The following is a 13,863-nucleotide window of genomic DNA, read 5'->3' as shown; positions in this document are numbered from 1 at the left end:
CCCCTCCCCAGCACCCCCAGACCCCCCAGCAGGGGTCCTGCCCCCCCCCCCCCCAACACCCCCACACCCTCAGCCGGGGTCCTGCCCCCCTCCCCAACCCACCCCTCAGCCGGGGTCCTGTCCACCTCCCCAACACCCCCACACCCCCAGCCGGGGTTCTGGCCCCCTCCCCAACCCCCCAACCCCCTCCAGCCGGGGTCCTGCCCCTCCCTTCCCCAAGGCGGGGGGTCCGGCCCCTCCCCGAGCCCCCCCGCCCCTCCCACCCCGCCCTGCCCACCAAGCCCTCGACGCCTGCATCCCTCCATCCCTCCATCCCTCATCCCTCCATCCCTCATCCCTTCATCCCTCATCCCTCCATCCCTCATCCCTCCACCCTCACCCCCCGCCCCCCATGCCGTGCCGGCGCCCCCCCCGCTGCCCGGCCGCTCTCTTCTCCTACGAGACCCCCAAGGCGCTGGTTGTGCGCAGCGGGGTGGTGGGGGGCGCGCACCGCGCCCTGCAGCTGCTCGTGCTCGCCTACTTCCTCGGGTGAGACCCCCGGGACCCCTCCCTGGGACCCCCACATCGGGACCCCTCTGGCACATCCAACACGGGAACCCCCCGGGACCCCCCAAGAACCCACCCTGGGACCCCCCCCCCGGCACCCCCAACACGGGACCCCCCGGGAACCCACCCTGGGACACCCCCCCCGGCACCCCCAACACGGGAACTCCCTGGCACTCCCAACCCAGGACCCCCCGGGAACCCACCCTGGGACCCCCACATCGGAATCCCCCCCCCGGCACCCCAAACCATGGAACTCCCGGGACCCCCAACACAGGACCCCCCCCGAGAACCCTCCCTGGGATCTCCATATCGGGAGCCCCAACCCGGGACCCCATGAGAACCCACCCTAGGACCCCCAACTCCCAGGATCCACAGGCATGGGACACACCCCGGGACCCCCAACCCCCAGACCCAGGACCCCCATCCTGGGACCCTCCAGGACCCCCAACCCAGGAACCCATCCTGAACCCCCCTCCCAGGACCCCTGGCCTTGGACCCTGGAACCACCACTGACCCCCAACTCCCGGACTCCCAGAACCCCCACCTCAAAACCCCCCTGGGAACCCGCCCTGAGACCCCCACATCGGGACGCCCCCAGCACCCCCAACCCTGGAACTCCGCAGGACCCCCACCCTGAAACCCCCTCGGGAACCCATCCTGGGACCCCCAACCCCCTGGCCCCCCACTTCCCTGGGCCCCCCTGGTCTGGGGGTTTTGGGGTTCATGTCCTGTAGATGTAGAAGATGGGTCGGGGGGGGCGGTCTGGGGGGTCTGTGTCCCCCACGGGTGCAGGACGGGGCTGGGGGGAGGGGTGCAGGGGGTATTGGGGTGCGGGGTTTTGGGGTGCCCTCTCACCCGCGCCCCAGGTGGGTGTTCCTGCACGAGAAGGCGTATCAGGTGCGGGACTCGGTCATCGAGTCCTCAGTGGTCACCAAGGTGAAGGGTGTGGGGCGCTACGCGGGGCGAGTGCTGGACACCGCCGACTACGTCACCCCCCCGCAGGTGGGGTACGGGGGATTTGGGGGGGACACAGAGGTTATGGGGGCCACAGGGGACTGGGGGGATGCAGAGATTATGGGGGGGACAGGGGGGACACAGTGGTTATGGGGGTACGGGGGGGACAGGGGGGACACAGAGGTTATGGGGGTATGGGGGGTACAGGGTACGGGGGGGCACAGAGGTTACGGGGGTACAGGTGGTACAGGGGGGACACAGAGATTATGGGGGCTACGGGGGGACACAGAGGTTATGGGGGTACGGGGGGGACAGGGGGGGCGCAGAGGTTATGGGGGTTACGGGGGTATGGGGGGTACAGGGGGGACACAAAGGTTATGGGGGTACAGGTGGTACAAGAGGGACACAGAGGTTATGGGGGGTACAGGGGGGAGACAGAGGTTATGGGGGGACAGGGGGGCCACAGGTTATGGGGGGCACAGAGGTTATGGGGCGCAGGGGGGTCTGCGGGTGCTGTACCCCATGATGACCCCCCCCCCCCCCAGGGCACCTCGGTGTTCGTGGTGGTCACCAAGCAGATCCTGACGGAGAACCAGGCGCAGGGCGTCTGCCCCGAGGTACAGGGGGTCTGGGAGTGTCGGGGGGTTTCGGGGGGTGTCGGGGTCCCCCCAGGGTCCCCACAGCCCCCACTCCCCCCAGAGCGAAGCCGCCTTCCGCTGCAGCAGCGACCGCGACTGCCGCCGGCCGAGCGCCCCCCTGGGCAGCGGTGAGGGGGGACAGGGTCTCCATCACTGGTTTTGGGGGTTCAGGGGGTCCCATCCCTGGATTGGGGGGCAGAGAGGGGGCCCATCCCTGATTTGGGGCTCGGCAGAGGGGGAGTCCCTGAGGGTCCCATCCCTGTTGGGAGTTTGAGGGGAGGGATCTGATCTTCATCCCTGTTTCGGTGTCCAACGTGGGACATGAGGGGTTCCCATCCCTGTTCTGGGATCCAGGGGGTCTCCATAGGTCCCTGTCCCTGTTTTGGGGACCCCATGCATCCCCATCCCTTTTCTGGAGTCCGGGGGGTTTGGGGCATGGGTCTCTGTCCCTATTTTGGGGTCTGGGGGGGAATGAGTGGGACCCCATCCCTGTTTTGTGTTCGGGGGGGGTATGAGTGGATCCCCATCCCTGTTTTGTGTTCGGGGGGGGGTATGAGTGGATCCCCATCCCTGTTTTGGGGCCTGGGGTGTCGCATGGGTCCCCGTCCCTGTTTTTGGGGTCCGGGTCCGACCTCGTGCCCCCAGGGCTGCTGACGGGGCGCTGCGTCCCCTACAACCTCACGCTGCGCACCTGCGAGATGCGGGGCTGGTGCCCACCCGAGGAGGACACAGTGGACGCGTGAGTGACCCGCGGGTCCCGGGGGGGCCGCGTGTGTCCCCCCGAGTCCCCAGTGCCACCCCCTGCCCCCCAGACCCGTGATGCTGGAGGCCGAGAACTTCACGCTCTTCATCAAGAACAGCATCCGCTTCCCGCTCTTCGGCTTCGAGAAGTGGGTGACGGGGGATGAGGGGGCCGTGTGTCCCCCCAGCGCCGCGGGCTGAGCCCCGTGTCCCCCCCGTGTCCCCCCAGGGCCAACCTGCCGCCCCCCGGCAGCAGCGCTGGGCTGGGACGATGCCGCTTCCACCCCGAGCGAGAGCCCCTGTGCCCCATCCTGCGCCTCGGGGACATCGTGAGCCTCGCCGGGCACGACTTCGCCACGCTGGCCGCCACCGTGAGTGGGGACAGGGACACGGAGAGGGGACACGGGAATAGGGGCAGGGGACATGGGAATAGGGACATGGGGACAGGGGACACAGGAATAGGGACATGGGGACAGGGACATGGGGACACAGAAATAGGGACAGGGGCAGGGGACGTAGGAATAGGGACAGGGACATGGGGATGTGGGGACACGGGAATAGGGACAGGGGACATGGGAATAGGGACATGGGGATGGGAAACAGGAATAGGGACATGGGGACAGGGATGTGGGGACACAGAAATAGGGACAGGGACAGGGGACGTGGGGACACAGGAATAGGGACATGGGGACAGGGATGTGGGGACACAGGAATAGGGACAGGGGACATCATGCACCTCTCCGGGCACGACTTTGCCATGCTGGCTGCCACCATCAGTGGGGACAGGGATGTGGGGACACAGGAATAGGGACAGGGGACTGGGGACACGGGAATAGGGACAAGGGACTGGGGACACAGAAATAGGTACAGGGACAGGGGATTGGGGACACGGGAATAGGGACAGGGACAGGGGACTGGGGATACGGGAATAGGGACAAGGGACTGGGGACACGGGAATAGGGACAGGGACGTGGGGACATGGGAATGTGAGATACAGGACATTGTGCGCCTCACCGGGCACACACCACGCTGGCCACCACCATAAGTGGGGACAGGGACAGGGAGACACAGAGACAGGGGCAGGACTCTGCCACGGTGGCTGCCACCATGAGTGGGACATGGGGACAGGGACATGTGGACTTGGGACTGGGGGCACTGGGATGCGAGACGTGGGATGTGAGGACAGGGGACACGGGAGCACAGGGACACAGGACATGGGGACACGGGACAGAGAACATGGAATGTGAGGACATCAGGCAATGGGACAAGAGGACACAGGGTGTGGGGACACAGGAACACAGGGACACGGAGATGCAGGGACACGTGTGTGGGGACGCGGTGTCACGGTGCTGTCCCCCCGCAGGGCGCAGTGCTGGGCATCAAGATCGCGTGGATCTGTGACCTGGACCGCGGCGCCGAGCGGTGCCTGCCCCGCTACTCCTTCACACGCCTCGACGGGCTGGGCCGCGCGCCCGCCCCCGGCTACAACTTCAGGTACCGCCCCGGCACGCGTGTGCGGCCCCGACACCGCACAGACACGTGTGTGCAGCCCTGACACACGTGTGTGGCCACGACACCACCCCAGACATGTATAGAGGGGGACTGACACCGCCCAGACACGCGTGTGCAGCCCCAGACACGCGTGTGCGGCCCTGACACCACTCAGACACACCTGTGGGACCAACACCACCCAGACACGCGTGTCACAGGCATGCACGCGGCCCCGTCCTCACCCCGGACACGCGTGTGGCAGCCGTGCCGTGTCCCCAGGCACGCCCGCTATTACCGCTGGCCGGACGGCACCGAGCGCCGCACGCTCACCAAAGCCTTTGGCATCCGCTTCGACGTCCTGGTCTACGGCAGCGTAGGTGTGGGGCGGCCGTGGGGCAGCCATGGGGTGCGACGCCCCCCACCCACGGGGTCCCTGTCCCCCCAGGCCGGGAAGTTCGCCATCGTCCCCACCCTCGTCAACGCGGTGGCCGCGTTAACCTCCATCGGGCTGGTGAGATGGGGCGGGGGCAGCCCGCGGGGTGGGGGGCTTCGGAGAGGCCCCGTGCGCCCCACAAGTGTGGGGCAGTGAGGGGGGGGGCAGCCTGTCTCCATGGGGGCAGCGGGGTGTGGGGTGCCCCATGGCGTGAGCCCCAGTGGGGGCTGTGGGGTGCCCCATAGCCTGAGCCCCAGTGGGGTTTGGGGTGCCCCATGGCGTGAGCCCCAGTGGAGGCTTTGGGGTGCCCCATGGCGTGACCCCAGCGGGGTGTGGGGTGCCCCATGGCGTGACCCCAGCAGGGTTTGGGGTGCCCCACGGTGCCATCGCTGCCCCCAGGGCACGGTGCTGTGCGACATCATCCTGCTCAACTTCCTCGAGGGTGCTGAGCGCTACAAGGCCCACAAGTTCGAGGAGGTGAGCTGTGGGGCTGGGGTCGCCGTGGGGCTGTGCCCCCCGCCCCTCGGCACCCCCCGTACCCCCATAACCGCCCCCTGCCCCACAGGTGCCCGCGGCGGCCGAGCCCGCGCCCCACGGCGGCCCCCCGGCCCCCGGCCCCCTCGGCCGGCGCTGCAGCGACGCGGCCCCCCGCTCCCCCGCGCCCTAGGCCTGCGCCGTGGGGGGACCCCCTGCCCGCGCCCCACGGCGGGGACCCTGCCCCACGGCCGCCACCCCCAGCCCAGGGGGCTCAGGGGGCGCGGGGGGCGGCGGGGGGGACGCTGGGGTGATCACTAGTGGTGATGGGGGACATGGGGGTCCCAGCCCCATCCCGGTGTCCCCAGTGCCCCCCTCCCAGCTGCCCCAGTCCCCTCCCAGTGCCCCCCCCACAGTGTTCCCAGTGCCCCCCAATAAACCCTCGCTCCCAGCACCTTTCGTTCCCCATCACTGCAAGGTGGGGGTGTGATTTTGGGGTCTTTGGGGAGGTTTGGGGGCTCTGGTGGGAGGGATGGGGGGCAGGGGCTGAGGGGTGATGCTCTGGGGGGGTCGTGGGGTGTGGGGGGCCTGTGGGCAGCGGCCGTTGGGCAGGAAGAGGCCCTTGGGCAAGCGCTGCCCGTGGGAGATGCTATCGGCACCCCAAAAACGGTCCCCAAACCCGAACCCCTGGAACCGCCCCCCAGACCAGCCCCCACACCCCAAAACCAGCCCCTGAAACGGGACCTCCAGTCCGCCCCCCAAAACCAGACCCCAAAACTGCTTCCCCAAACTGAGCCCCTAACGTTGCCCCCCAAAACCAGCCCCCCAAAACCACCATCCTGAAAACAGCCTCCCAAATCGCCCCCCCCAAAACCAGCCCCCACACCCCAAAACCAGCCCCCCCTGAACCAACCCCTGAAAACAGCTTTCCAAACCAGCCCCCCAAAACTGTTCCCCCAAAATTAGCCCCCATCCCCGAGCCCTTCAAACTGAACCCCCTCAAACCAGCCCCCCAGATCACCCCCCCAAAATTGGTCCCCCCAAAACCAGCCCCCCCACCCCAAAACGGGCCCCTGAAACCAGCCCCCCAAACTGAACCCCCAAACCGCTCTCCCAAACCAGCCCCCCCCAAACCAGCCCCCCCGCGCCCCACCCCCAGGTCTCTGCACCCCAACACCCCCTCTCCCCCCGTCCCCCGGTGTCGCAAGGGGGCGGTTGGGGACACGCGTCCCGGCTATAAAGGGGGCAGCGAGCAGAGCCCCCCAAGGACCAGGTGAGAGCAGGGGCAGCGGGGGACACGGATGGACGAGGGGAGGATGGGGGGCACTGGGGGTGGCAGGGGGGGACTGGGGACACTTGGGGTGGCAAGGGGGTGCAGGGTGGGGACTGGGGACACTGGGGGTGGCAAGGGTGCGCAGGGTGGGGACTGGGGACACTGGGGGTGGCAGGGGGGTGCAGGGTGGGGATGGGGGCACTGGGGGTGGCAGGGGGGCGCAGGGTGGGGACTGGGGACACTGGGGGTGGCCGAGGGGGGCTGGGGACATGGAGGGGGTCCGGGGTGGCCGTGGTCATCGCGGGTGCCGTGTCCCCAGCTCCAACATGCGTCCTTGCCTGCTCCTCGCCCTCGCCCTGCTGGGCATGGCCACCACCTGCCACCCTGGTGAGTGCCCCTGCGGACACCCTGGGGACCCCGGGACACCCTGGGACACCTTGGGGACACCCTGGGACACCTTGGGGACACCCTGGGACACCCTTGGGACACCTTGGAGACACCTGGGGACACCTGGGACACAATGGGGACAGCCTGGGGACACCCTGGGACGCCTAGGATCCCTGGGACACCCTTGGGACACCTTGGAGACACCTGGGGACAGCCTAGGGACACCATAGAGACATCATGGGGATAACCCTGGGACACCTTGGGGACACCCTGGGACCCCTAGGATCCCTGGGACACCCTTGGGACACCTTGGAGACACCTGGGGACAGCCTGGGGACACCATGGGGACATCATGGGGATACCCTGGGACACCTTGGGGACACCATGGGACCCCTGGGGCCCCCCTGCTCCCTCTGCGGGTGCCCGTGGTGGTGACAAAGGGACTCGGTGGCAGCCCCTGCCCCACGGGCGGCGTTCCCTGCGCCCAACGCCAACGGCACCTACATCTTCTACGTGGTGATCACCCAGCTGCTCACCTTCAGCGGCGCCGAGGTGGGGGCACGGGGGGGCACTGGTTATACTGGGGGGGCAGTGGGGTGCCCAGTTGGTGTTGGGGGGGGTCCTGGGGCGGTCCAGTGGGTGCTGGTGGGCACTGGGGGGGGCAGCGGGGTGCCCAGTGGATGTTGGGGGGTGCCCAGTGGGTTCCCAGTGGGTGCTGGTGGGAAATGGTGGGTGCAGCGGGGTACCCAGTGGCTTCCCAGTGGGTGCTGGTACTGGTACCAGTGGGTGCTGGGGGAGCAGAGGGGTGTTGGTGGGTGCCTAGTGGATGCTGGGGGGTGGATGCAGTGGGTACTGGGGGATATTGGTGGGTGTTGGTGGGTGCTGGTACTGGTACCAGTGGGTGCTGGGGGAGCAGACGGGGTGTTGTTGGGTGCCCACTGGGAGCAGGGGGGTCCCCGGTTGGTCACAGAGGGTGCTGGTGGGAGCGGGGGCTGTGGGTGGGTCCCCAGTAGGGTGCCCGCTGGGTGCTGGCGGGTACTGGTGGGCACTGGTGCCGACGCTCTGTGGTGCAGAACTACTGCCGCACGGCTCTGGGAGGGAACCTGGCGTCGGTGCACAGCGTGGGGATCAACACACATCTCCGCGCCCTCGCTCGCACCCATGGGTGCCACGGGCCCTGGATCGGGGCGCGCACCTACAGAACGGTGAGGGCCTGGGGGCTGGTTCTGGGGTGAGGGGCTGGATATGGGGGGGCTGGGGGCTGCTTCTGGGATGAGGGGCTGGATATGAGGGGGCTGGGGTGGGGTTAGGGGGGTGAGATGTGGGGGTTTGGGGTGTGGGGTGGGTTTTAGGGTGCTTGGAGGGGATTGGGGTGGGTTTTTAGGGTGCCGGGTGGGTGCTTGGGCGGGGTTGGGGCAGGTTTTTGGGGTACCAGGTGGGGTTTTAGGGTGCTTGGGGGGGGGTGGGGTGTGTTGGGGTGTCAGGCACAGAGCACCCTGCACAGTTCGGGAACTGGAGGTCGTACTGGGCGGACGGGAGCGCCTGGAACTACGCAAACTGGGGCTTCGGACAGCCCTGGCACTTCATCCCCACCTGCACCACACTCAGCATCAGAAGTGAGGGACTGGGGGAACTGGGGGAACTGGGGCGGGGGCACAGGGCAGTGGGACTACACTGGGCTATTGGGCGCACTGGGAGGGAGCAGGGAGGGGGCACTGGGAGGCACACAGGGCACTGGGGGCACTGGGGGCACTGGGGGCACTGGGGACACTGGGAGGGGTGCTGGGGGGCACACGGGGCACTGGGAGATGCGCAGAGCACTGGGGACACTGGGAGGGGGGCACGGGGCACTAGGAAGGAGCACAGGGTGGGGGCAGAGGGCACTGGGGGCACTGGGAAGGGGGACTGGGAGGGTCACTGGTGACACTGGTGTCACGGCCCCCCCAACGCTGCCCCCCAGATGGGATCTGGCAGAGCCACCCCTGCCTGGAGCTGCGCCCGTTCATCTGCGAGTATTGAGGGGCCCCGACGCCTCCCCAGTAAAACCAGTGCTGCCTGAGCCCCGTGTCCGTGTGTGCCGGGAGGGGGGCTGAGCCCCAGCCCCACAGCAGCCACCGGGAATCCCAGTGGCCGGGGGGACGGGAGGCACTGGGAGGGGGCAACGGGCACTGGGGAGGAGCCCAGGACACTGGGAGGGGGTAATGGAAGGGCAGGGGGACACTGGGGACTCTGGGAGGGGGGCCAAGGCGCTGGGGGGAGGCAGTTGGAGTACTGGGAGGGAGCAATGGAAGGGGCAGTGGGGTCACTGGGAGGGGGCAGTGGAAGGAGTAATGGGGGCACTGGGGAAGGACGGTGGGAGGGAGCACTGGGAAGGGAACTGGACACTGGGAGGGGGCACTGGGAAGGGTACTGGACACTGGGAGGGGGCACTGGGAAGGGTACTGGACACTGGGAGGGAGCACTGGGAAGGGTACTGGACACTGGGAGGGAGCACTGGGAAGGGTACTGGACACTGGGAGGGGGCACTGGGAAGGGTACTGGACACTGGGAGGGGGCACTGGGAGAAGCAGCACAGCAAGCCGGAGGGGGGCAAGCTTTATTCCCCACCCCAGTCGCCCCCACCAGCCCAGCACCCTCTGCCCCATGGATCCGTGGGGCTCAGTGGGGCTCAGTGGGGCGCGGGGGGCTCGGCCAGGGGGGTCCCGGCCGCCTCCAGCTCCTTGGCCCGGCGGCGGCACTCGCGGGCCACGACCACGGGGCTGACGAAGGCCACGAGCACCACGGCCACCATCGCCACGTTCACCTGCGGGGGGGACACCGTGTGGGGCAGGGGCACGGTCTGCCCCACAGCCACCCCCGTCTCCCAGGGCGGGACCCCAACCCCGTGGGGCAGGACCCCATCGCTCCCTAGAGCACGACCCCCGCTGCTCCCCACGGGGCAGGACCCCCATCCCTCCCCACGGGGCAGGACCCCCATCCCTCCCCATGGGGCAGGACCCCCATCTCTCCCCATGGGGCAGGACCCTCATCTCTCCCCATGGGGCAGGACTCCCATCCCTCCATGGGGCAGGACCCTTCCCTTCATGGGGCAGGACCCAAATCCCTGTGGGGCTGAGCCCCTTTCCCCTGTGGTACAAGACCCACATCCCCATGGGGCGGGACCCCCGTCCCCCCGTGGGGCGTCACTCACGTAGAAGGGGTCCTGGCGCAGGGGCCCGCGCACCAGGGCGAGGCACGGGTACTGCAGCAGGGCCACCAGCACCGACAGCGCCATGGCCAGCCCGTACAGCTTCCCGAAGTGCTGCGGGGGGAACCTGGACCCACGGCGCCACGTCACCCACGGACCCAGCCCCACAGCCCCAGCCCCACAGCCCCAGCACCCCGCATCACCTCAAAACTCCCACAGACCCAAACCCCACCACCTCGACACCTCGTCCTCTGCCACCCCACATCACCCTGTGCCCTGTACCCTGACACCCCACAACTCCTGACACCCCACAGCCACAACGCCTCGTCCCCTGCACCCCTGCATCGCCCCACATCCCAACAACCTCTCACACCCCACAACCCCAACACTTCATCCCCTGCACCCTCGCACCCCAAACCCAACAAACCTCAACCCCAGCACCATCCACCCCACCACCCCCATGATGACCCCACCACCACCCCCAAGTGCTGCCGCCCCCGTCCCCACCCGGTGCCGCGGTGGCCGCGGGACTCACGCGATGGCCAGGAAGGCGGCGTTGCCCGTACACTGCCTAGACACGCGTGTTGGGGACCAACACCGCCCCGGAGACGTGTGTGCGGCCCTGACACCACTCAGACACGCCTGTGGGACCAACACCACCCAGACACGCGTGTCACAGGCATGCACGCGGCCCCGTCCTCACCCCGGACACGCGTGTGGCAGCCGTGCCGTGTCCCCAGGCACGCCCGCTATTACCGCTGGCCGGACGGCACCGAGCGCCGCACGCTCACCAAAGCCTTTGGCATCCGCTTCGACGTCCTGGTCTACGGCAGCGTAGGTGTGGGGCGGCCGTGGGGCAGCCATGGGGTGCGACGCCCCCCACCCACGGGGTCCCTGTCCCCCCAGGCCGGGAAGTTCGCCATCGTCCCCACCCTCGTCAACGCGGTGGCCGCGTTAACCTCCATCGGGCTGGTGAGATGGGGCGGGGGCAGCCCGCGGGGTGGGGGGCTTCAGAGAGGCCCCGTGTGCCCCACAAGTGTCGGGGAGTGAGGGGGGGGCAGCCTGTCTCCATGGGGGCAGCGGGGTGTGGGGTGCCCCATAGCCTGAGCCCCGGTGGGGGGTGTGGGGTGCCCCATGGCGTGAGCCCCAGTGGGGTGTGGGGTGCCCCATAGCCTGAGCCCCAGTGGGGTGTGGGGTGCCCCATAGCATGAGGCCCAGTGGGGGGTGTGGGGTTCCCCATGGCGTGAGCCCCAGTGGAGGCTTTGGGGTGCCCCATGGCATGACCCCAGCAGGGTTTGGGGTGCCCCATGGCGTGACCCCAGCGGGGTGTGGGGTGCCCCATGGCGTGACCCCAGCAGGGTTTGGGGTGCCCCACGGTGCCATCGCTGCCCCCAGGGCACGGTGCTGTGCGACATCATCCTGCTCAACTTCCTCGAGGGTGCTGAGCGCTACAAGGCCCACAAGTTCGAGGAGGTGAGCTGTGGGGCTGGGGTCGCCGTGGGGCTGTGCCCCCCGCCCCTCGGCACCCCCCGTACCCCCATAACCGCCCCCTGCCCCACAGGTGCCCGCGGCGGCCGAGCCCGCGCCCCACGGCGGGGACCCTGCCCCATGGCCGCCACCCCCAGCCCAGGGGGCTCAGGGGGCGCGGGGGGCGGCGGGGGGGACGCTGGGGTGATCACTAGTGGTGATGGGGGACATGGGGGTCCCAGCCCCATCCCGGTGTCCCCAGTGCCCCCCTCCCGGCTGCCCCAGTCCCCTCCCAGTGCCCCCCCCACAGTGTTCCCAGTGCCCCCCAATAAACCCTCGCTCCCAGCACCTTTCGTTCCCCGTCACTGTAAGGTGGGGGTGTGATTTTGGGGTCTTTGGGGAGGTTTGGGGGCTCTGGTGGGTGGGCTGGGGGGTAGGGGATGTGGGGTGATGCTCTGGGGGGGCCGTGGGGTGTGGGGGGCCTGCGGGCAGTGGCCGTTGGGCAGGAAGAGGTCCTTGGGCAAGCGCTGCCCGTGGGAGATGCTATCGGCACCCCAAAAACGGTCCCCAAACCCGAACCCCTGGAACCGCCCCCCAGATCAGCCCCCACACCCCAAAACCAGCCCCTGAAACGGGACCTCCAGTCCGCCCCCCAAAACCAGACCCCAAAACTGCCTCCCCAAACTGAGCCCCTAACTTTGCCCCTCAAAACCAGCCCCCCCTAAACCAACCCCTGAAAACAGCTTTCCAAACCAGCCCCCCCAAAACTGTTCCCCCAAAATTAGCCCCCATCCCCGAGCCCTTCAAACTGAACCCTCTCAAACCAGCCCCCCAGATCACCCCCCCAAAACTGGTCCCCCCAAAACCAGCCCCCACACCCCAAAACGGGCCCCTGAAACCAGCCCCCCAAACCGCCCCTCCTAAAGCAGCCCCCCAAACTGAACCCCCAAACCGCTCTCCCAAACCAGCCCCCCCCAAACCAGCCCCCCCGCACCCCACCCCCAGGTCTCTGCACCCCAACACCCCCTCTCCCCCCGCCCCCCCGGTGTCGCAAGGGGGCGGTTGGGGACACGCGTCCCGGCTATAAAGGGGGCAGCGAGCAGAGCCCCCCAAGGACCAGGTGAGAGCGGGGGCAGCGGGGACATGGGGGGAACCAGGGAGATGGGGGTCACGGGGGTGGCAGCGGGGGACACGGAGGGACGAGGGGAGGATGGGGGGCACTGGGGGTGGCAGGGGGGGACTGGGGACACTTGGGGTGGCAAGGGGGTGCAGGGTGGGGACTGGGGACACTGGGGGTGGCAGGGGGGTGCAGGGTGGGGATGGGGGCACTGGGGGTGGCAGGGGGGTGCAGGGTGGGGATGGGGGCACTGGGGGTGGCTGAGGGGGGCTGGGGACATGGAGGGGGTCCGGGGTGGCCGTGGCCATCGCGGGTGCCGTGTCCCCAGCTCCAACATGCGTCCCTGCCTGCTCCTCGCCCTCGTCCTGCTGGGCATGGCCACCACCTGCCACCCTGGTGAGTGCCCCCGCGGACACCCTGGGGACCCCGGGACACCCTGGGACACCCTTGGGGACACCCTGGGACACCCTTGGGACACCTTGGAGACACCTGGGGACACCTGGGACACAATGGGGACAGCCTGGGGACACCCTGGGACACCTCAGGGAACCCCTGGGACACCTTGGGGGCACCCTGGGACCCCCAGGATCCCTGGGACACCCTTGGGACACCTTGGAGACACCTGGGGACAGCCTGGGGACACCATGGGGACATCATGGGGATACCCTGGGACACGTTGGGGACACCATGGGACCCCTGGGGCCCCCCTGCTCCCCCTGCGGGTGCCTGTGGTGGTGACAAAGGGACTCGGTGGCAGCCCCTGCCCCACGGGCGGCGTTCCCCGCGCCCAACGCCAACGGCACCCAGAAATTCTACGTGGTGATCACCAAGCTGCGCACCTTCAGCGGTGCCCAGGTGGGGGCACGGGGGGGCACTGGTTATACTGGGGGGGCAGTGGGGTGCCCAGCCGGTGTTGGGGGGTGGTCCTAGGGGCGGCCCAGTGGGTGCTGGTGGGCACTGGGGGGGGCAGCGGGGTGCCCAGTGGATGTTGGGGGGTGCCCAGTGGGTTCCCAGTGGGTGCTGGTGGGTACTAGAGGGTATTGGTGGGTGCTGGTACTGGTACCAGTGGGTGCTGGGGGGAGCAGACGGGGTGTTGGTGGGTGCCTAGTGGATGCTGGGGGGTGCCCAGTGGGTTCCCAGTGGGTACTGGGGGAT

General features: G+C 68.9%; 2 protein-coding genes across 2 annotated transcripts in view; one reads left to right on the top strand and one right to left on the bottom strand.

Annotated features, from left to right (window-relative positions):
* Positions 1–13,863, bottom strand: part of SSRP1 (structure specific recognition protein 1) — a 30,940-nt gene that overhangs the window by 8,368 nt on the left and 8,709 nt on the right. The window lies entirely within an intron of this gene.
* On the top strand, positions 337–11,799 carry P2RX3 (purinergic receptor P2X 3). Its single transcript, XM_069857056.1, has 20 exons — positions 337–528; positions 1,413–1,548; positions 2,046–2,117; positions 2,200–2,266; positions 2,655–2,877; positions 2,951–3,028; positions 3,109–3,250; positions 4,243–4,373; positions 4,650–4,743; positions 4,816–4,881; positions 5,203–5,280; positions 5,369–5,463; positions 6,870–6,937; positions 7,392–7,489; positions 8,011–8,142; positions 9,550–9,774; positions 10,761–10,958; positions 11,031–11,096; positions 11,520–11,597; positions 11,686–11,799. Exons 1-20 carry the CDS (start codon positions 392–394, stop codon positions 11,797–11,799), a joined length of 2,298 nt encoding a protein of 765 aa, XP_069713157.1. The 5' UTR covers positions 337–391.

This window comes from Phaenicophaeus curvirostris, chromosome 5, assembly GCF_032191515.1.
Source record: "Phaenicophaeus curvirostris isolate KB17595 chromosome 5, BPBGC_Pcur_1.0, whole genome shotgun sequence".
Taxonomy (NCBI): Eukaryota; Metazoa; Chordata; class Aves; order Cuculiformes; family Cuculidae; genus Phaenicophaeus; species Phaenicophaeus curvirostris.
Note: the sequence above shows the minus strand (reverse complement) of the source record. Positions and strands in the feature narration are given on the sequence as shown.

What these genes read in the sequence shown, in the direction of transcription:
- P2RX3 (XM_069857056.1), top strand. Translation starts at nt 392, where the DNA reads ATGCCGTGCCGGCGCCCCCCCCGCTGCCCGGCCGCTCTCTTCTCCTAC. An exon ending in CGCAGGGCGTCTGCCCCGAG is followed by an intron (nt 2,118 to 2,199) that starts GTACAGGGGGTC and finishes CACTCCCCCCAG; the next exon opens with AGCGAAGCCGCCTTCCGCTG. An exon ending in GGGCGCGCACCTACAGAACG is followed by an intron (nt 8,143 to 9,549) that starts GTGAGGGCCTGG and finishes TCCCCACCCCAG; the next exon opens with TCGCCCCCACCAGCCCAGCA.